The following is a 22,700-nucleotide window of genomic DNA, read 5'->3' on the forward strand; positions in this document are numbered from 1 at the left end:
TGCCAGAAATACAGAAATTACAGAATTCAGCCGATTAACAGTCTTTCTTACAGGGAAATTCAATATGCGATAGTACTCAAACCTCAATAAATTATCTTAAACAGGATCGTTTATTTGCTTGGAAGAAGAATTTTTTTTTTTTAATTTTCTTCTTTTATTTGAGCGTCGGTCCAGTCCACACTCCATACCAGCTGGTGGTATACCAGCATTTGTGTGTTTTTTTTTGCAAACTGCCAAATAAATCTAATGGAAGAAGAAGATGATGATGATGATGATGATGATGTGTTCATTCAGTGAGCCAGCAGAGGGAGCAGCACGGCAATGAAAGCAGGACCATGATGTAGGAGGAGAATCAAGAAAAAAAAAATAAAAACAAGGGTGGCGTGTGCAAAACAACTGCTGTAGTCCTGCTTACCATTCCCAGGCCTGAACGCAGCTACGTAGTTACCCTGCCTTGAAACCTTGGGCAAATCTGCCTCCATGATCATCTGCCTCCACGGCCCAACAAAGCCACTGTAACGTTAGATAAAAGGTATGGACATTTTTCAGTTTTACTGGGTCAGCAGATTTATAAAGTCTGATTGCCTTGCTGTTGTTGTTTCTTGCCTCGTCTTGACGAAAGGCAACAAGAACAAAAATCCAGTCTTTAGAAACACAGACAACGGTTTGGCTCTTTTTTCTAATTGACACATCAAACACCAGCTCTCTCCCTCTGTGATTTGACATGGCCACATTCAGCCTCGACTGAGGTATTATGGCCTATAATTAGCCTCTCGCACAGACTTCTTAGCTGAGTCTGGCCTTGGAGGAGAAATGTTCGTTACGTAACAACCCAGGAACCGTCTCCCAGACTCAGTTCCTGAATACCAAAGCAGCAACCGGGCCTCACACGCCGAAGGGAGAGCGGAAGCCCCGTCCGTTTGTTTGTCGGAGCTAGGCTTGTTGTTTTCTGCTTATCCCTTTTCTCTTTCCACCCCCCCCCCCCTCCTCTCCTCTCCTTCTGCTCCACACATTCGTCCTCACCACCCCTCCTTTATCAGCAACTCTTTGTAGGTCAGTGATGCAGCTGAAGTGACGCAGCACTGGTAGCTGCCTCCACAAGGCAACTTTGCACTGCAGGAGCAGGAAAACCTCTGCCAGAAGCAAAGTCCACACGCCGGTGGCGGCGATGACAGAGGATGGGGAAGGCCTGGCACGGGCCGAAGCAACAACGGAGGCCGGGCAGTCGCTCTAGCCTCCCGCGGCTAAGCAAGCAGCAGAGGAGACTTCCACTGCACCAGAGCCGGGGGCCCCAAAGCAAAGACCGTCCGCACAGAAACATTTTTAATAGCCGACTACAGGTATGGGTGCTTGTTACAATAGCGAGATGAATTCTCCCGGGCAGAGAGCTCTTTGCTAACTGTGATTCCTTTCTACGAGGCCTGCTCAGCCTTGTATGGCAGTGTTTGTCTCCCAGCCGACGAGTGTTCCCACAGGCCGCAGCTGAGCCACAGAAGCATAAAGTCCTGCATGTATCCTGCTGCGGTCTCAAACACTTCCTGGCTGGGATATTTGGGCTAGAGGGCGAGATGTCGCTTATATAATACACACGTTAAGTCCGTCACAGAGAGCCCATAAGAGTTTAAAGCACGGCCGGAGATGTTTTTCTTTACCTGCCGTTTTGTTTACAGCTTAGATTTAGACACTAAATGGGAAAAAGACTTTTTTTCCTAAAGTCACCGAGAACAAACAATGACAGCGCAGTGGTTGAAATGCTTCATCATTACAATATTTTGCTGTTTAAAGTTCTTTTGATAAAAAAGTAAAAAAAAAATTGCAGTAAACCGGCACACATCACAAAACATTTAAAACGACAAACCAACATAAAGTAGTTCATAACTGAGAAGGAAAACTATATACTGGCATCTGTAAATATTACTTCTACCACTAGAGGGAGGACATGCCTTCTGTCATATGAGCATTGTGCATCAGATAATCAGGAGATGTAACACCTGCTGCCTAACGGGTAACCACCAAAGCAACTTTTCTTTGCTAATAAGCTATGAACATGGATGTCTTATGGCGCTTTCTACATGTCCTGGTCATTATTGTTGACAAACTACTGCACATTTGTTGAAATCTGGCTTTTATATCTAAAATCGTCTGTGTGGCGCCCTCCTAAGGTGTAACGGGTGCCTTGCACTTCATTCCGAATCCGTATTGCTATTGGTTTAAAATTCATTGTGACGTCAGCCAGAAAAACTGACGTCAGTGGCTCTGCCCACTGTGGGGCATAAAACCGGCTCCATTTCGTACGTTCCTCCGTGGCGAGTTGGAATAGTGTGCGTTGCGATTTTCTACCCATTTGCAGATTAGCGATTCATCTATATAATGTTTTGTACTCTTGCATGTTTGGACGATGAGAACGTATCCTGATTAGCTGGGCACCAATATGAAACTGGGTGGAGTAAGGCTTTGGTACAGGGGTGAGTTACACTTTAAGATAGCCCAATGACTGGGTAAACTCTATGGGTTGTGTAAAAAAAAAAAGCCAAATGGAGATTTAAGAGTGTAGATGGATCCAAAAGACGTGATAAAATTCCTACCAGCGATGACACGGCAAGAAAGATGGCTGGTGCACCATTTTTTAGTAAGCTGGATGTATCTCAGTAGTTTTGGCAGATAAAACTGCAGGAAGAAAGCACAAAGTACTGTACATTCAACACACCCTTTGGTAACTAGGGTTTTCTGAGAGTGCCATTTGGGATTTCCTCTGCCCCTGAAAAGCTTCATAAGTCTATGGAGCATATTATAGAAGGCCTTAATGGAGTTGGAGTGTACGTGGATGAGATTGTGCTACGGGGTTTCATACTGGAGCAGCACCAGGAGAGACTTATTGACGTGCTTCGAAGAATCTGACTAGGGTTAGACCACAATGCCAGTTTGGTGTGAAAGAGACCACCTTTTCTGGGAGACAGGCTGGCAGGCATTGAGCCAGACAAGAGTAAAGTGAAAACAATTATCAGGGAAAATGCATACCAAATCTCTCTTTAGACAGCTATTCAAGGATAAGTGTGAATTCAAGTGGACATAATGAAGAAGAATGGGTTCAACTTAAACACGTTCTCACATCAGAGCCAGTTTTGTCATTCTTCGATCCATCCAACAAGATGATAGTATCCGCAGATTCATCAAAAAAATGGACTTGGACCTGTATGATGGAAAATAGTGGAAGATAGTTGCATAGTATGCATCTCAGCTTAATGTCAATATGCAAAGATAGAGTGCGTAGGAGTGGTGTCGACAGCTTACCAAATCTCAAAAGCCAATGATGGCCATCATCAAGAAGAATCTCAGTAAAATGTCGCCACAAATTCAAAGACTAATGATGAAGCAACAGTACTATGATTTTTACCTGATCTACACCTTTGTAATGCTCAATCCACCGGTACATCAGAAAAAAGGAGTTAAAATTGTCAAGCAAAAGACAGAAAATCTGATCCAAATCTGGCTTTACTGAGTTATCGAGCTTCACAGCTTGAACATGGCAAGTCTTCTTCAGAGCTTCTAATCCTGTGAGTTTCCTGTTCTGTAGAACAGGAAACTGACAGAAGTGATACAAAGACAACAACATCTGCAGGAGAGACAAAAGGCATATGATAAGTCATCAAGACCTATGGTTCAACTAAAACTATGACACAATGAGAGCTTAATTTTCTAACATCTGGAGTAAAAAAAGCCGCATTACTAGAAGAAGTAAGTCCTAGATCGTACACTGTCAGGACAGACGATGGTCAGATTCTGAGGAAGAACTGTCAAAGCTTGTTGAGGACAAATAAGACTGTAGGAGGACCAACACTAATACAATTGAATCAGTGATGGGACAGGGAAAAAACACCTGACGACCTCCGCCTGTTTTGAGAAGATCAACTTGCAAAGTCAGACCTCCTGATAGACTGACCCTACGAATGGAATATGTATCCTTTTTAGAAGAAAGACTTAATTAAGAAAACTTAATTGTTGTCAAATGCTGTATCTAAATGTTAATAAGTGTTGGGTTAAATAATATATATATATATATATATATATATATATATATATATATATATATATATATATATATATATATATATATATATATAGAGAGAGAGAGAGAGAGAGAGAGAGAGAGAGAGAGAGAGAGAGAGAGAGAGAGAGCGAGAGAGAGAGAGAGAGAGAGATCCAGAAGTTTTTTTAAAGTATAGGTTTCTGGGGTTAAGGACAGCCATGTGTAGCTTACCTTTTCTAAGGAAGGGAAAGATTTAGTGATAGCTGTAATTGTTACTACTACCACTAGATGTAGACATGCCATCTATCATAGCGTGTATAAGCATTGTGTAGCAGATAATCAGAAGAAGATGTAACACTTGCAGCTGGATAAAGAACGCTGTTTTGACCTCACTGCAGTGATTCTTAACGGAAGTTAAAAGAACCCAAGTTAATTCATCAACCAATACTACAGGCTTTTTAAAATAAAATAAAAAAACTGCATTGGTATAAATGCACAAACAAGCCACACTTTTCAGATTTTACTATAAATAATTTGAAATCCATGCATCCCTTTTCCTCCATTTAAAAGTTAGGAACTACTATGTGTTGGTTTATCACATTCAATCCTAACAAAATACACTGAAGTTCATGGTCGTAATGTGACCAAATGTGAATTGTTTGCGGGGTACGGCCATTTTTTTTGCAAGGCACTGTTTACATTATTTTTGTTTTCTCGTTTTTTTTTTTTTTTTTTACTGTACTTTAAGAACCTCATATACAAACAAATATGCATAGAGAGCACCCGAAACTGCAAGTGGCTGGTAAAAACGAACAGAGCCAGGATGCTAGGAAGAGAATAAATATTCTGCAGGATGAAAGCTACAGACGTTGGCAAACTAGGGCTGACACATGTATTTGCATGACAGCAAAACAGAGCTTGTCAAATGGCCCATGGACGTAAGTGGTGCAATAAACGCCTAGTCCTTTTTTTTTAAATAACGATCATAATACTAAGCTCACAAGTGAGCACTGTTTCTGTATATTGTGTGTACATAGCTAACTTTTGTTTTTAATTTTCATTATGACAGTAAGTTTGGAAGAATATAAGTATTGCTTTGCATATCTTACATGGCCTAATTGCTTAGGAGGAACAGAGTGGATATCCCAAATGGGTTTCTTTCCTCAGGAAGTGAAATCAGATCATATTCTGTTTGAGTGGTAACTTTACTGTCTTTTATCCCGATGTTTCTCTAAGCTGTTTTTAACGATGATTGGTCTCTTGGCAGCCCATAGTGGACGCAGCGTACAGGTTAGGTTGACTTGTAGTTTAGAGTCATCTTACCCTGACCTGTGAGAAGCTCTTATCTGTTTGTTCTCACAAAAGCGACTCTGGGGAAAATGACTTTGGTCTTACCTGACAGACAAAGCAGGAAACACAGAGGCAAAAAAAGTTGATTTTTTTTTTTTTTTTTTTTTTTTACCATAGAACCAGTTGGTAAATGTTGGGGTTTAAATGCAAATCACTGAAAGTACAGCTAGAATATCGCCTATCGATATTTATTTCTTCATTTAAATTTGAAAGGATAAGCCCCTTGAGATGAAACCATCTCATTTTCAAGGGGGTCCTTAAAAGAAAAAAGAAGAAAAGAAAAAAACAACAAGACAGATGCAGCCATAAATACGAGAAAATACACAAATGGCCAGACACAACCAATAACACCATACAGTCAAACACACAAAGATTCTGTTAGACGTTAACACAATATTATAACAAATATTATACACAAAAAAAGACAGTTACAAATGTTTAGAAGATGTTGAGCAAGGGCCTTCTTGAACACATAATCAGAGGTTATAGAGCAGAGAGAGGATGGAAGATTATTCCAATCAAAAAAAGCTTTATGTTTCCTTACTGATCCTCGGGATGACAAAACATTTGAGCTACATCTTTAAGACAATATGAAGAGCTAAACTGAAGCAGGTATCGTAATTATCAGGATAACGCAGATTAATACAATTAAATACAAATATTACCCAGTGAAATTGTCATCTGGAGGACAGAGTGAGCCAGGACAGATGTCGGTACAACAGTGTTGGGTTATGAAATGGCGACGAAGCATAAAGTGACACAAACTGTTACACAACATAAAGTGTTTGGAGATTAGTAGATGTGGTATCTTGATAAATTAAATCACAGTATTGAAAAAATATGAAGTAATAATTGTGTTACAATCCTTTTCCTTACCACAAAAGAAAAGCAACTAATTAACTGATAAAGTAGTTATTTTACTAGATATATTTTCTAGGTTATTCTGCTTGGATTGGCTTAGTGTGAGTAGTGTGATGAAGAGATATTATGAACGATGAACAATAATGAGTACCGGTGAGTGAATATGATTGTGCCACACGGCCCAAAAACGTGGCACACTTTTTAATGCTGTGGCTATCTGGCTGACAGCAAAGCTTCGTGTTTTGGTGGAGGGCTAGTGGCTCAGGACATTAAATCAGATGTACTGTATACTAAAAAACAAAATTTTCAGCCCAAATCTTCAAGTATTCACACCCTTTGCACCTTTTCACATTACTGCCAAAAGCTTTAATGTGTTTTCCTGGGATACTTTGTGTTAGATTAACCAACACAAAGCAGTGCAAAATTGTGAAGTGGAAGAAAAAGGATGCTTTTTTTTTTAACATGTTTTCCAAAATAAAAACCTGAAAACTGTGGCCTGCTTTCACATCATGCCCCTTTAACTTTGATACCCCCTAAATAATATCCAGCGTAATCAACTACATTCAGGAGTCACCTAATTAGTAAATAGAGTATAATCTAACCTGAATATAACTACAGCTGCTCTGTGAAGGTATTAGAGGTTTATTAGCGAACCTTTGTGAACAGACAAGGCACGGATAAAGTTGTGAAGAATTTTAAAACCAGGGTTAGGTTATAATACTCCACACTTTAAAAAATGTATTGCTCAATCTAGGATTAAAAAAAAAAGCCAGAGCAGCACATTTATCAAATTTATCAACACGTGGCTGTCCACCTAAACAGACAGGCCAAGTAAGAAAAACGCTAGTCATACAACCAGCCAAGAAAGATATGAATACTATGGTGGAGCTGCAGTGATCCACGACTCGGGTGGGGAACTCTATGGTGACATTGGTTGTGATGTGTAGAGGTGATGTGTAGAGTGTTTATGCAAGGACGGTGGAGCTGGTCAGAGTCAGTGGAAAGATGGATGGAGCTAAATACTGGGCAATCCAAGAGGAGTTAAGGCTTGGGCATAGGTCCACCCTCTAGCAGGACAAAAACCCTAAACATAGAGTTTGAGCTAATGTCCTGGTCAAAGTTCAGAATGAAATGCAATTGAGAATCTGTGATAAAACTTTAAAGAAAATGTGTTCGTGCACGCTCTCCATCCAATCTGAATGTAAAATCTTATTAAAAAACGGATTGGAAACATTTTCAGTCTCCAGATGCACAAACCTTAGATGTATCCCAAAAGACTTAAAGCGTTAAACTCAGTGACAGGTGGTTCTACAAAGTGCGGACTCAGGGGACCAGAATACAAATAGAAGCTACACTTTCCTGATTTCTAATAGTAAGAGATTTTTAAAATGGCGTATTCATGTCCTTCTACTTCAAAACTGTGCTCTTCTTTTACATTGATTTGTCTGTAAAATCGCAATAAAATACAAATGTTCCCGAGGGTTCAATGCCACGTGTTTAACAAGAACCCTTAACCTAGATGAGACGTAGCCAGGGGCTCCTCTGGCAGAAAGAGTTCTGCACGTTTTTCTACCAGCACCAAAATTAGCTACGATGCAAATGACACGAAAAACAAAACTGAACGACAGCTTTCCATTTTCACATCCACGCGTCTCGAGAGGTGTTATCTTTGCATTTAGATGCAACAAGTACACGCGTTCTTACAGACGGGAGTCCCAGCTTTTTCACGTGAGCCACCGTGGAACGTCTGCTTGTCTGGTTATCTGTACGTGCAATTCGGGTTGGGAGGGCCTAAGCGGTTGCTTGTGTCTTTAGAGGCTAATGGAGAGGCTACAGAGCCATGTTGTGTGTTTAGCTTCCTCCCTCCCTCCCTCCCCCCACCTCGTCTGCAGTGCCGACGCATCTGCTGCTTTCGCATCAATCAGCAGCTTCTACATAAGTAAAGCCCGAGTCGCTGCCGAGAGCACGGCTCATTTTTATCTCAGCCACAGAAGAAAAATTAAAACGGCGTCGCTCAGCGTCTGGCCTGCGATAGCCGCCTAGCACAACAGGGTGACAGTCGATGGCATCTCCTCTTTTGCTTCGGCTTTGCCTAACCACAGTGACTGTGCAAGCATGAGCGAAGGGCTTTGGTGTGATATGCTGCTGCACAGGCAGAGACACTGCGTGCAGGAGCGGATGACGTGCTGCTATGCATTGACGGTGCACCTCGGAGGGCTCGTGATGATGCATATTTCATGCCAGACGATGTCCCGCTGAAGCATGCATCGGGCTTCACGCGGATCTAGTTTGCGGAGCCGGGGGGGAGATTTAGCACGGCGTCCGTTACACGGCTCAGGAGCCCTCGCTACGAGCGCTGACGGCAATGCAGCTGAAGCGCGTGTTCTGGCTGTGGGACGGAGAGCGGAGCCGATGTGTGATCTAGAGACCTGCATCTCTCCGCTCTCCCTACAGTCCTCTGCGATGCTTAATAAAAGTTGCCGCTTCCTGCTCAGTGGCTCCAGAACGAAGGCGTCGGTTGCCCAGCTAGTATACGTGGCAGACCCGTGCTCCAATTTAACTGCATCTTGCTAAAAAAAACCCGGGTTATCGCGGTCGTTGTAGTGCTGTCGGACAGAGGACAGGGGCAGCTCCAGCCCGGGACCCAGGCTGCATGGGCAGAAGCAATGGATGCTGGAGCTGAAGTCATCTGCACACTGATGAGAGAGAGGGAGAGGAAGAAAGACGTCAGAAAAAGCTCGGATTCAGACATCACCACTGCTCAGCGACCATCCTAGGGCTAAAAAGTACTTTCGCATTTCTCTTACAAAACAGTTTTTTTTTTTTTTGCGTGTATCACTGCGTATACGCCAGGCCGTAGAGAAAGGGATTCTTCACGATATCGTTTCCTGTTCGCCGTGCATCATTTTCTCTGATTCACTAAGGTACGTTGTGCATGCTTACCCTTTAGATTCGAGCCTGTTTTTCGTATGATGTGCGGAAGTGTGCCTCGCAGAGTCGCATAGAGGGGTTTTTTCCTTTGACAGTTTTCTTTTTGTTTGAAAATACTTTCTGTAGCTTGCTCTGTCATTTCTCAGTTTGTGGTTTGGCCCGAGGGGGTTTCTGTTTTTTATTTTAAAGCAAATTCTGGCTTTGAAGGGTAAACTAAGTCGGGTAGTGGCAAATTCAGAAAGCAGTGACAACAAGTTCTGAAATTTCGCTCAGCATGTGGTAGCAACAAACCACGACAATCGATGCAAACTGTAAAAAAAAAAAAAAAAAAATGACTGTGGTGGATGGAAGCAGCTTCTTGAAAGGAGAGGGTGATGCTGTTCCCCAAACAGCAGAGCACGATGAGCAAGCGTTTGGAACGTACTCCTACCACAGATGACAAGAAGATAAATCCGAAAGTCCGCTCTGTGCTGCAGACACACAAAGCCTCTCGGACGACGACATGCAAAATAGATTCAGGTGGAGACAAAGGGAATCTCCAATGCTTTGTGTGTTTCAGCCTGCAGCAGGTTCTCAAAGAGGGCACGGTGTAAAAAAAAAAAAAAAAAAAAAAAAAAAAATTAACAAGAGGTAAACTGAAACCCCTGACAGCAGCAGATACAGTCGATTGCCGTCCAGCTGAATCCCAATAAGTGCTGCGCCATAGCATGTTGCCATGACGACGGAGGCCCGTCTGCGAAGGAAGGCGGGAGGTTAGCTGTGTTTTCAGCCGTCTCAAAGACTTCACAGACAGCGGCGGCCATATTGTATCGGTACGGCAACAAAATTTGAAATGAAAGGACCTGTAATGACGTGCTCCTTTTGAGGAAGGGTTTTGCAAGAGAAATAACCAGAATGAATGTAAGTGAAATGTGATGAAGCTAGAGTAAAGCCTCGGTAACTGAATCTGATGTCGATGAAGACAGAGTACGGGTGTCTGGTGTCTTTCATGAAGTTTGAGCGGCTTTGAGGAAACAAATGCGCTGCTGTTTGACACACCGGGCCTAAAGTGCTCACCCTGCATACGACGGGCTCACAGCGTTAAGATGATACTCCTACTCAAACAAATAAAGTCGAGACAGTCGAGTGTAATAAATGAATCAATCTTCTATTCCGGTTTTAGTTTGTCATCGCAGAAGTGTTTCGGTTTTGACTCAGTTCCGAGTTGCTAACAAAAATAAAAGATAAAGCTACATTTTTCATAACTCTTAAAAAGAACGTTCCAGAATGTGCGTCAAATCGACCTGCCGTACCAGACCCTATCTGACCCAAAGCTAGCCCTTGTGATCAAATTTAACCAGTGAGTGCTCTGGTTAAATGTTGCAACCAAGCCTACTAGCGGGTGGGATTTAAAAATAAAATAAAATGAATGACAAAACAAACAAAAAATAAAAATAAAATATAAAACTTACTCGGCTACTCTAGGTATAGGAACCTTGGAAATATAAGAGATTTGTGATGAGTGAAAGGGATGGGTTGAGAATCGAGCCAAAAATCACTATAACTCGAGCAAGAGGGGCTTCTGTGTCTTTTTCTTTTTAGGAAGAGCAGTTTTTCCCCCAAAGTTTCCACACCATCTCCCTTTAAGTTCTGTACTTCGTTACAGAAGACACCCTCTTTGTCCCCCCACAGGGACCATTAGCGCGACTCCGGGAGGGAGTTAAAACTAATTCACCTTAAAACCTCAGCACGTGCCTTTATTTTCTTACCCAGTCAAGAACCAAGAACTTTACTAAAAGATGGAAGCACACTTACCAAAAGAAAAACCCCAAGAGACGCGGTTTTTGAATAAATAAAATGTGATCAAAGAAGTAAATTTATTTAGGATTAAGAAGAACATACAAAAATCAGAAGGCTATAAAAAAATGACAAGAATTCAAAAGCTTCTTCTTCAGGCGCGTCTATAAAGCCAAGATGAAAAAGGGGCAAAAAAAAATTCTGTCTTGTTTTGCAAAGGACTATTGCCATTCAAAATCGTCCAGCAGTGCAATCTTTTTAAAAAGCTCCAAAAAGCTCTCAAAAGCTCTCTTCTAACAATAATCTAAGCATTTAAAGTCACAACGTGTGTTAACATATAAGGAGGGATTTAATACACAAATTACACTGTGAAGGAAAAAAAAAGCAGTCTCTAAAGCGAGGAGGGCGTGGCTGGTGTCTTGTTGCACTGCAGGCCCTATATGGATTTCCTTTCCGCTCTCATCTCTCTTCCACCGTCTTCTTGGGTCCAGGCGGCAGAAAGTTCCAGTTAGCCCTGGAACGAGCCTCTTGCGTCCGTAGACTCCTTCTCTCTCCCCTCACGTGGTATCAGGTGAAATTGAAGAACCTGGACCTGGGGAGCCTCTGCACAGCAGACAGAGAGCTGAACGCTAACCCCATGCCTCTTTTCTTGTGAATCTTGCGTTTAAGAATCGAAACCTCTTGCAGAAAGCTGATATGAGATGCTTCTTTAAAATGTCCATGTTGGAATTCATAACACCCTCCCGGCTAATTTAAGCATCTCGTGAAGTTTGCTCGTTGCCGACCTGATTCGTTTCCCTCCATTCTGCAGAATGAAGGTAGCAAGTACCATATAATGCAATGTTTTCATTTCCCCCAACCAGAATGTCAGAGTTATCAAAGCCTCTGGGTTTACAAGGGGTTCTAGAGAATCCTCCAAGGTCCACAGAGAAATCCGCCTGTTTTCCCCCCATAACAGAGGTAACAGGGATAGATGCAATATCCACTGGCTTCTACTCCTCCTTTTTCTCATTCGAAGGTTCTGCCTTAATGCCCACGTCAGTGGTCCAAAAGGTCTCCGTTTCTCTTACATGCTGGGTTTCAGCATTAAAATCTCCAATATTAAAGCTGTCAGTATTTGTCTCTGTGTAATATTCAAAACGGGCATTTTATAATAATGCGCTTCATTTTATCCTACCGTTCGCCATGATTTCCGTCATTAATTTTAAAGAATTGCTTGACAGAAGGAAATACTGGCAGCGGGTTTCTGAGAGTGGTGTGACAGGAAGCCTTGAGCCATGGGACCGCTGAAGAAGGGAGAAAATAACTAATCGTCACATAAATATCTAACTTGACATTTTCGTATTTGGGCAGTAAGAAAAAAACTTTGATTTAGTTGAATGAAAAAAAATCCCCACTGACATATACTGTTAATGAGAGTACCAGAACATGCTATCAACAACACTATCACAAAATCTTCACAGGACAAGAACTTTTGAACGCTGATCAACAAGTCAACGCAGACAGAGAACAACAAAGTGAAAAGTAAAGAAACGTCTCACTAGGCTTTCGTGGTGTCAGGAAATCATGCAACTATGCTGCTCTGCACAATATAAATTATGATTAACCCTCATTTTCTGACTCTTTAACAACTTGGCTATTACAAAATATACACAAATGGACATTGAGAGCAGTGAGAATCTATCCAAGAGGAAAGTGCTACCAAATACTGTGTCAATATTGGTGATATGTTGTGCAGCTCTACATTTTACTATTTCAATTTAGGTGCAACAGTATGTATGTTTTAAGCACTTATATAGACCTTTAAATAAAAAGATAGAATCATTTCTACAGCTCTGTAAATAACTTTAGTTGATCAATACAAAGTTCAAAGGTGGCTGGACTTTAAACAGAAATCAATAAATCTACATATCCAGAAGCTTACTGTAGATCCTTTATTAAGTAATCTTCAGTCTTAGTTGTGGGGCTGACATGGTTCAGAAAACAACATATCACAACACATTTGCTATATTTTTCATGACAGTAAATGTAATCATTTTGAATCTTACTTTTGTTTTGTAAAAGCATGCTTTCTTTTAAAAGGCAAAGGTGGCATTCAACTCAGCATATGTAGAGCTTACGTTCTGTCTGCAAAAAAATGGTTTAGAGGTCATCGGGTTTATATCCAGCAGCTGATGATGAAAACCTCAGAATGTTGCTGCCATCTGGTGTTAGAACGGAGAAAGTGCCAAAATGGTTTCCTACAGGAAATAAACACACTCCTGGGCTTGTTTAAACAGTTTCACCATTTTAGGTCAGCCTGCTTTTCAATATAATGTGATGTAATAATTTATTTTTCTATTTTTTTTTAGATGACTGCAGCGAACCAATGCATCCAAACCTGATGGACAGCACACACCCTAACACTGTGCTGAGCAAGCTCAACGAGCAGCGGTCGCTTGGCCTCTTCTGCGACGTCACCATCGTAGTGGAGGATGTGAAGTTTCGGGCCCACAAAAACATCCTGGCTGCATGCAGCGGCTACTTCAGAAGCACCCTGACAACCACGGACCCGTGCGGCTCCAGCCAAGTCCTAGAGCTTATGGACCTGAAGGCCGAGGTGTTTGCCAGTATCCTGAACTTCATATACTCCTCAAAGGTGACGTCGCTCAGTGCCGAGAACCGAGGAGGGCTTGCGGCAGCTGCCAGGAGACTCGGGGTTCCTTTTTTAGAGAAGCTTATGGACGAAGAGCAGCAGGATGAATGTGTTAACTATAGAGGCTCGTGTGCCACCGCAAAGCCTTTAGCAACAAAGAAGGAAGCTTCCAGGCCTGAGGAGACAGAAAGTACAAGAGGGCCTCGCATTACCAATGCTTTCTCCATCACTGAAGTGTGCCCTGGGAACAACCCTTTCACTCCTTTGGTACAAGCAGACAAGGAGAGGCAGTCGCCAGACGTGGCGCAGCTACCCTCGAGTTTCCCTACAGTGTCCTGCATCAGTGGGAACAACGCGACAACCCACACCCTCTCCGAACACTCCTACGCAGTAAACAATTCCACTGAAGGCGCAGACAGCAGTCAGTGGGACGGCCGGCAGGTGTGTAAGCCGGCGATGTTGCACTCGAAGATGCTCATTTACAGGAATACGGGCCCGCTGAAAAAGCGCCACAGGCTGAGAGGCATTCTGGGCAGAAGTCTGCTCCCAGCACCAGCAGATCAACAACCAGATACCGCGAACGCAGTCAACCAAGCATTATCTGATGGTGATACTGTTGCTCCTGCCTCTGCTATGACGCCGCCTGCGCTGTTCTCAGAAGCGGAGGCAGAGAAGACGACAGAGAAAGAGCTCTCTGCAGCCACGGACAGTGTTAACACAGAGCTAGGTCCGCCCCCGCTTTCCCCCCACCCCGAGGACAGCATTTTAGTGTACAGCTGCGAGCACTGTCCAGAGATCTTCTCAAATAAAGCTCTTCTCGCCGTTCACTCTGAGGCGCACAGAAAGCGCTTCGGTTCTTATTTGTTTTGTAAATTCTGCCGCAGGAAATTCATACACCTCAAGCGTCTGCACAACCACGAGAAGGTATGTCCGAAGGCCGGAAGGGGTCCGCCTGACCTACATCCCGGGGAAATATCAACCCAAGAGGTGGAGCCCCACTCAGACGATGGATCAAACGTGGACAGCTCTGCAGATCTCTCCAGCCCGAACATGCCAGAGCTCACAGAAGTTAACCTAACAGCGCACCAGCGTGGAGAGAAGACAGTCAGACAGAGGAGATACAACTGCAGTGTGTGCAAACGGGTCTATGTCACCTTGTCCAGCCTGAGGCGGCATGAGAACGTGCACTCCTGGCAGAGAGCCTACCCCTGTCATTACTGCAATAAAGTGTTTGCCTTGGCAGAGTACCGTACCAAGCACGAAATCTGGCACACGGGTGAGCGCCGCTATCAGTGTATTTTCTGCCTGGAGACATTCATGACGTATTACGTCTTGAAGAACCACCAAAAGTCCTTCCATGGTATTGATCCTTGCCTAGCTGCTAGAAAAAAATCGGCCAATGGCGGGCTGAAAGCCAGCGTTTATCCAATCAAGCTCTACAGGCTTCTGCCCATGAAGTTTAGGAAAAGGCAATACAAGACATACAGCCAGACATACTTGGAAAGCGCTGAAAAAGGCGGCTCATCCTCTTTGGACAACAGCTCTCCATTTGAAGAAAACAGCCTCATCAGCCACGCCAACGCCACGTCATTCCCCCTAACTTTTATGGCCACAACAACGATGGTCTCCCCCGTCATGCCTCGCATCTGCTTTGACAAACCTGACCAAGTCATTGACCAAAGTCTCAGCGGTGAACAGGGGAAGCGGAGAAGTGAAGAGAAGGAGGCGGGAGGCAAAGATCCACACTTCAATAACTGTGACAGCATCTTCTCTGGGCTGCCGACTTCGGAGCCTCTGGCAGATAACCCGGCGGCGCTGATGAGCTCAGAGTGCATTACTAATAGTGTGCCGTTCTTAAACTCCTTGAGCAATGTCAAAAAGTTAGGTGAGCTGTCGGCTTCGGCAAAAAGGGTTGAAGAAATGACCAAAGAGATACTTCAGTCAAGCACAAAGGATCTGATGCAGAACAAAAAAACAGAGACTTACATTGCCAAACCTGCTTGCCAGGGCCCATCTTTGGAAAGTGATGCCAAGCCACTATGTCAGATAACAGTGAAAATAGGCAAGGAAGCCATCATCCGCCGCAAAATTAAAGGATCTAAGCTCTACCCGAGGAAGAAGAGGAAAACTAGAGACCTAATTGAGGAACAGAGCCCAAGTCGGTGCACTCCACCGAGGGAAAACCCAGAGAGTCCGAGGCTTCGTCTCAGAACAGAGGCCACTGCGTCCAATCAACCGTACGACGACGCCAATGAGTGTGACGCAGCGGATCAGCTTTGGCGTCCCTACTATTCTTACAAGGCCAAAAAGAAGAGAAAGAAGTTCAGGTACAAACACAGAAAGGCGTTGCTTCACCCGTGTCCTGAACTTGCTGTAGATAGAACGGCTTTCAAGGAACCCCACTTGGACCGAACGCATTTTCTCACAGCGGAGAGCAACTCAGTAGGCAGCATTGGGTTGAAACATAGCCCTAGCAGGAACTACAGCCCCAGGCCCACCTACAACTGCGACATCTGCGACAGCTCTTTTATCACAGAGACCGGCCTGAAAGCCCATGTGATCGGCTCCCACCCGTACTTCTGTCAGACCTGCGGTAAACAGGGCCCCCCAGGTGAGGCCCCGACTAGTGGGGACTACATCTGCCAAAGCTGCATGGAGAACGGCTCTTGCTTCGACAACACACCCCGAAGCCCCAACCAAGAGAAGAAATATCGCTGCTCATTCTGTCCCCAGCGTTTTCTCTACCTTGCCACCAAGAGAAGCCACGAGAAAAAGCACCAGGCGCCAAATGATGAGAGTCCCAAATATGACACCTTCACATCATGTTCTACATACTCAGCCCAACCGAGGGAAGGCAGCAAACAAGACGCCACCAAAAGAGAGAACAGTGGCAATCAGGGGCACGTTGACATAAAGTGTGAAAATCTGGATGAAGAGCATTTCACAACTAAAGAACGAATCAAGGATGCATCTAACTTAATGACATCTTCAACACCCTTTCAAGATATGTCATATTCAAGCCTCAAAAGTCCACCGTCACCATACACGGAGTCGCTGCCTATGCTGACATCGCCAAAGATGAAACACAAAGTAGCGAAGAAAAGGTTCAACTTGCATCATTCTATGCATCACATTCCAAAGAAGCAAGGCATTGACAGAGACGGCGATCCCAGTGTGAAATCTCTGACAGGACCAAGACTGAACAGCCTCACTAATCATGACAAATCCAGCAAACTGTTTAGAAAGACTGAATCCGAATCTCATGGCGCACACATTTCTTTACACAGGCCGGAAAAATGGGTGTGCAAAGAGGAACCCTTCTTTTAAAAAGGCCTTCAGATACCCCAACTAACTGCTGCGAATGGCATTTGAAGACAAAGTGTCGTTTTGTCGATGACTAATGAAATCCGCGACGATTAGCATCAGAGTAGTTTTTGACCGGAAAGGGCAAAAACTCTGATAATCTCACAGCAGCAGACTGAAATTTCTTCCGCCCTAAATCCAACAGCTCAGTGATTATTTTTCACGGTTCACCTATATGAAGGATATTTTTTTAAAGTAATATACAGCCTTCTGACACAAACTGTACCTTGTGATGTGTCTATGCATGTAGATCGGAGCCAGTGACTCATGGTAAGGTTTCCCGAAACGCAGAGCAATAACAGAGCAAGAAAAGGTTTCCCGCTGTGGTTTTGACTTCACCTTTTTAAAAAAGTGTGTCCGAGCAAAACGATAGGGATTTTTTTTCGTTGTCACCTTTCCGGACCTCCTGTTTAAATAACTGGGATTGGTGAGTTGCACTTTATGGGTAGACTATGCTGACTTGTAGTTTAATACTTTGATAAATTTTTATTTCAGACTCTGTTGATATAATTCACAGTTCTGCTAAATACATAGGACCACTGAGATTAAATGTACTCCTTTTTGTGTGTTTAGTATGTAAAAAGAAAGTAAAACTATTTACATAAATACTGTTGTTACTATGAGCGGTTCCATTGTCCTTCTTTTCAAACATGTTAAAAGGAAAAAAAAAAACTATACAACCAACATGTCAAATTCACTCTCAAAGATATTCAGCTGTTTTATCCAGACTATTTCTAAGCTGGACTTTAACTTACGTTAGCTACATTTATCTGGTTATTTTACAAACTGTCTCATACTTGATTTATTATGAAAGCAAATAAAGCCACATGATGGTTATCTGCTCCTCCTGCTCCTTTAGGGACCTGCAGCCCATCTGAAAAGTTCATTGTTTTATTCCACCCAAACGGCATCTGTGTTGGGCCCCCAAACACAACTTCCAGATGTTTCTCAGCTCCTTGCTCTCTAAGACTTGGTCTGTCCTGCATTAAGCAGATCGCACGCCTTATACAGGCAATAAGGTCCATCAAAGCTCATGATTATAATTACTAAACTGTACTAAAACCATTCACTGCAACACTTGTTTGATACCTTTTAATTCAGTTTGGGGGGAAATAATTTAGTGAAAGAATAATGCACTACAAGGTAAGTAGATTAACACGAGGACAGTAAAACAAAGACATTTACTTGCAAGAACTGAACTGAAGAGGGCACACTTAGTTCAGATGCACAATTAATTTACAGTCTGGATGGATTTGATAAAGTCCTTTTCTGTGATGCTTTGACCCCCTTATCATTTTGAGTAGCGATTTTAGATTTTATGTCCTACTTGGATGTGATGATACGATCCCCAGTAAGAAAGCATTAAAGTAAATTAATCTCTACAAGCAGGAGCTAAATAGTATGTCAAAATGTTTTGAATAAATTAATTTATAAGTACATTTATAAAAGGGGGATATTGCGGCACATTTTTGGCACGTATTAGAAGACCTTTAAAATATACGAAACTGAAACCATTTTAAATTGAAACAATCTGAGGTTAATCAGAGTGCATAGAAACTTAATATAAGACTTGATGTCCTTTTCTGTAGTAAATTACATGACACAGAATTTCTCTTTAAAATGGGGAAGACAAAAGAACAATCCATTCACGCAAGGCAGATGTGTGTTGATCTTAAGTTAGGAAATAGCAACAGGAAACTTTGGATTTGACTAAACTTATCCATATTTGCAGTAAGAGCAATAACTGAAAAAAATGTATGTATGTATATATATATATATATATATATATATATATATATATATATATATATATATATATATATATATATATATATATATATACACACACAAACCACATAGACCTTGCACTAGTATTGCACTAGTATTAATAAAATAATACCAAGCTTGATTTGCACCACTGGCTGTTTAATTGTACAATATTATTTAGCTTGTATATTACTACATTGTTTGAATGTGCAAAATGCAGAGAATCCAGCGTTATCTTGTATTGCTAAATGTAAAAACATAAACCATAAAAATGTCATTAGTTTGGTCTATAGCAGCCCAGGTGACGCCAGTCATGCTTTCACGACAGTTTGAGAGCCTCGGATCTATGCAATACATTTGGAAAATCATGAGGAAAAAGGTACTCATAGAGGTACATCTTAGAGCCAGGTTCCTTTCCATACTGCCTTAGGTCTTTGAGGCATAGTCTTTGAGACATTATCCTGCTGGAAGTAGGATAATACTGCTGGACATGGTCAGCAACAATCTTCAGGTGTCCTTTGGTGTTTAAACACTGCTTAGTTGGTAACAGAGGGCCCAGAGTGTGCCAATAACATCCCCCACACCATAACTTCTATGATAGAAAGCAAGCTGGGTCCATGGACACAAATGACTGTCCCTCAGCGCACCCGTCTGTGAAACTCCTGAAGTTTACAGATGACACCACTGTCAATGGTCTGAGTCAGAACAGTGATGACTCCACATAAAGACAGGAAGCGGTTCCTCTGGACCACTGGTGCGGTCAGAGCCACCTGGAGTTTAACCCGCTCAAGACTGTGGAGATGATTGGAGACTTCTAGAGAACACCTTCCACACCGCCTCCCCTCCACCCTCAACCAAACTTTGTCTGTGGTGAATCACTTCCGGTTCCTAGGAACCAACCTTTCTCAGGACCTGAGCTAGTCTTCACCCACAGACACTGTTCAGAAGAAGGCCCAGCAGAGACTGGACTTCCTGCAGCAACTCAGGAAGTACAGCCTTCCAAAAGCGCTCCTGGTCATCTACTCAAGTTCATTTGTATAGCACATTTCTGCAGCAAGTGGTTTCAAAGTGCTTTACATCATAAAAACATCATAAACACGTCGAAACGGTCACTGGTTGTGAGACCAGTAACAAACATTAAATTGTATCAGGTGAAAACATCAATACACATCAAATATGTTGGTCAACGTTTGTGTTATTATGGGTCAAAAGCAACTCTAAACAGGAGGGTTTTCAGCCTTGATTTAAATAATCTCAGTGTTTTGTTTGATTTGCAGTTTTCAGGAAGTTTGTTCCCAAATTGTGGAGCATAGGAACTAAATGCTGCTTCTCCATGTCTGGTTCTGGTTCTGGGTATGCAGAGTAGACCAGATCCAGAAGATCTGAGTGGTCTGGAGGATTGATGCAGCAACAACAGGTCTTTAATGTATTTTGATGCCAAGCCATTCAGTGATTTGTTAACTAACAGAAGTATTTTAAATTCTATTCTCTGAGCTACAGGGAGCCAGTGTAGAGACTTTAGAACGGGGTTGATGTGCTCCATCTCCTTGATTTTAGGGAGAACATGAGCTGCAGCTGCAGTTGTCTGATTGATTTTTTTGGGTAGACCTGTGAAAACACCATTGCAGTAATCAATGCGGCTAAAGATAAACACATGGACAAGTTTCTCTAGATCTCTTTGGGACATCAGTCCTTTAATCCTGGAAATGGTCTTTAGGTGATCGAAGGCTGGCTTTGTGACTGTCTTTATGTGTCCTTGAAGGTTCAGGTCTGAGTCCATCACTATATCCAGATTTCTGGCCTGATCACTAGTTTGTAGTTGTAATAATTGAAGCTGTGTTCTGACTCTAGTTTGTTCCTCTTTAGGTCCAAAGATAATAACTTCAGTTTTGTTTCTGTTCAGCTGGAGAATGTTTTGGCAAATCCATCCATAGATTTGTTCTAAGCATCCGTTCAGTGCATGGATGGGTTCAGAGTCACCTGGTGACATTGTAATATAGAGCTGAGTATCATCTGCATAGTTATGGTAACTGTTTTTTGTTATAACCTCAGCTAGTGGGAGCATATAGATATTGAATAGAAGGGGTCCCAGGATTGAACCTTGGGGTACCCCACATTTGACTTTTGTTCACTAATCTACACTGCCATCATTCAGTCTGTCCTGTGTGTGTGTGTAAAACTGTATAGTTTGGCTCATCAGGTCCAGACTGCAATTAACAAGAAGGTCTGCAGAGAGGATCAGTAGAGCTGACCTTCCCGCCATCCAGGACTTGTACACGTCTGGGGACAGGAAAAGACTGCTAATATATATGCAGACCCCACATATCCTGCACACAAACGGTTTAGTCTTTTACCTTTATATTGACATTACAGAGCGGTATTTGCAAAAACAATGAGCCACAGTGAGAGTATGTTCCTCCAGGCTCTCTCTCTCTCTCTGATAAACACAGTGGAAACCTTGCAGCCTGATTTTTCACCTACACTGCCGTGTAACAAAATAAACATATTGCACTTTCACAACTCACAACCTCCCCATTTCTTTTCTTTACATAAAAAACACAGTTTTTATACACATACCAAATGTCTGTCCATTGCGAGTGCTGTAACCAATGTCAGATTCTTTCCATTGGCCACACAATCATGATCAAATAAAGATGATTCTGATGTTTTTTTCATAATGTCAAAATCTGTCCCTAAAATCTGAATGTCACAGCTGAAATTAAAGCTTGTTGGACCAGGTGCTGTTTTTCTAGTCTGTCTGTGACTGTCCAATTTGGTGAGCTCGTGTGAGTTGTAGCATTGTCTCGTCCTTATCTTACATCAGTAGGATCTGTGTTGTCTTCTGCTGCACTAAAGCATCTGCTTCAACGTTTGATATGTTGAGTTTTCAGACATGGTACCCTGCATACCTTGGTCGAAACTCCTGTTGCCTCTCCGGCTTTCTCAACCAGTCTACCCATTGTCCTCTAACCTCTGGCATCAGCAAAGGGTTTCCATTCACACAACTACAACTCACTGGGTATTTTCTATTTTTCAGACCAGTCTTTGCAAAGCATACAGATGGTTGGATAGAAATCGCAGTAGATCAGCAATTTTTCATTTTTAGCCAATCAGACATCCACAATGACGCCACATCTGATAAAGCATCAAATATTCCCTTTACATCCCCATTCTGATGCTCTGTTTGAACCCAAATAAGTTGCTTCCAGAAGTCTCGAGGCCTACGCCGCAAAAACAGAACTAAGCGTAAGCGAAATTTTCTTGAAATCATTGTAATTTTCCTTGATTAGAGCAGGTAAATAAGACTAGTTGCCAATGGAATAAGATTATTGCACTTAAAATAGGAACAATTCATCTCCATTGTCTTATTTTAAGTGCAGGATGTCTAATTATGTTATTGTAGAGATGAATTGTTCCTATTTAAGTGCAGAAATCTCATTCCATTGACATGGTCTTATCTACCTGCTCAAATCAAGGAAAAATACACTAATTTCAAGAAATTTCTACTTATTTTTAGTTCCCTTTGTGCAGTGGAAATGCACTAAATTGCTGCCATTTTTGTTAACAGACAGGTCTGCCTATTAAAGCGGCCTGTAACTATTCATAATCACCTATACAATGGAAATTAGATAGGGAAAATGTGGTCAAATGCTTAACTATTCCAATACTGGCAATGAATATTGGGAAATGAATAAGAATATTTTAGCTTTTTGTGTATGTGCTTGTACATCTTGACACAAGAAGCCTAAAGCACAGCAAGTACCCTTGGTGTTGCAAAATGTATGCCACAATAGTTTTTTTTGTTGTTGTTTTTTTGCAGTTTGACCAAAAAAATTACTTCCTTTTTGTTTTGTTTTTTAGTAAAATTTTTTTTTTTACAAAGATACGTTAAAGCCCACTTTAAAAAGTTTAGAACAAGTATTGGACCTTTGTTTTGTCCCAGTCACCTTGTTCACGCGGCGTCTCTTCCCGTTGTCTCGCGCCGCGGAC

The 22,700-nt window shown here is 42.3% G+C and overlaps 1 protein-coding gene across 2 annotated transcripts; it reads left to right on the forward strand.

The window, feature by feature from the left end:
- Nucleotides 1-278: 278 nt before the first annotated feature.
- Nucleotides 279-17,566, forward strand: zbtb38 (zinc finger and BTB domain containing 38). Of its 2 annotated transcripts, XM_021314775.2 has the most exons (3): nt 279-532; nt 1,041-1,340; nt 13,297-17,566. In XM_021314775.2, the coding sequence occupies exon 3, from the start codon at nt 13,314-13,316 to the stop codon at nt 16,905-16,907; it is 3,594 nt and encodes a 1,197-aa protein (XP_021170450.2). In that variant the 5' UTR covers nt 279-532; nt 1,041-1,340; nt 13,297-13,313; the 3' UTR covers nt 16,908-17,566. The 2 variants fall into 2 exon arrangements, with proteins under 2 accessions (XP_021170450.2, XP_012714794.2); XM_012859340.3 differs by lacking the exons at nt 279-532; nt 1,041-1,340 and adding an exon at nt 8,295-9,162.
- The last annotated feature ends 5,134 nt before the right edge of the window (nt 17,567-22,700 follow it).

The sequence above is a fragment of the Fundulus heteroclitus genome, chromosome 18 (assembly GCF_011125445.2).
Source record: "Fundulus heteroclitus isolate FHET01 chromosome 18, MU-UCD_Fhet_4.1, whole genome shotgun sequence".
In the NCBI taxonomy this organism is placed as follows: Eukaryota; Metazoa; Chordata; class Actinopteri; order Cyprinodontiformes; family Fundulidae; genus Fundulus; species Fundulus heteroclitus.

Excerpts from the sequence above, each read along its gene's own strand:
- zbtb38 (XM_021314775.2), top strand. The coding sequence starts at position 13,314 with ATGCATCCAAACCTGATGGACAGCACACACCCTAACACTGTGCTGAGC.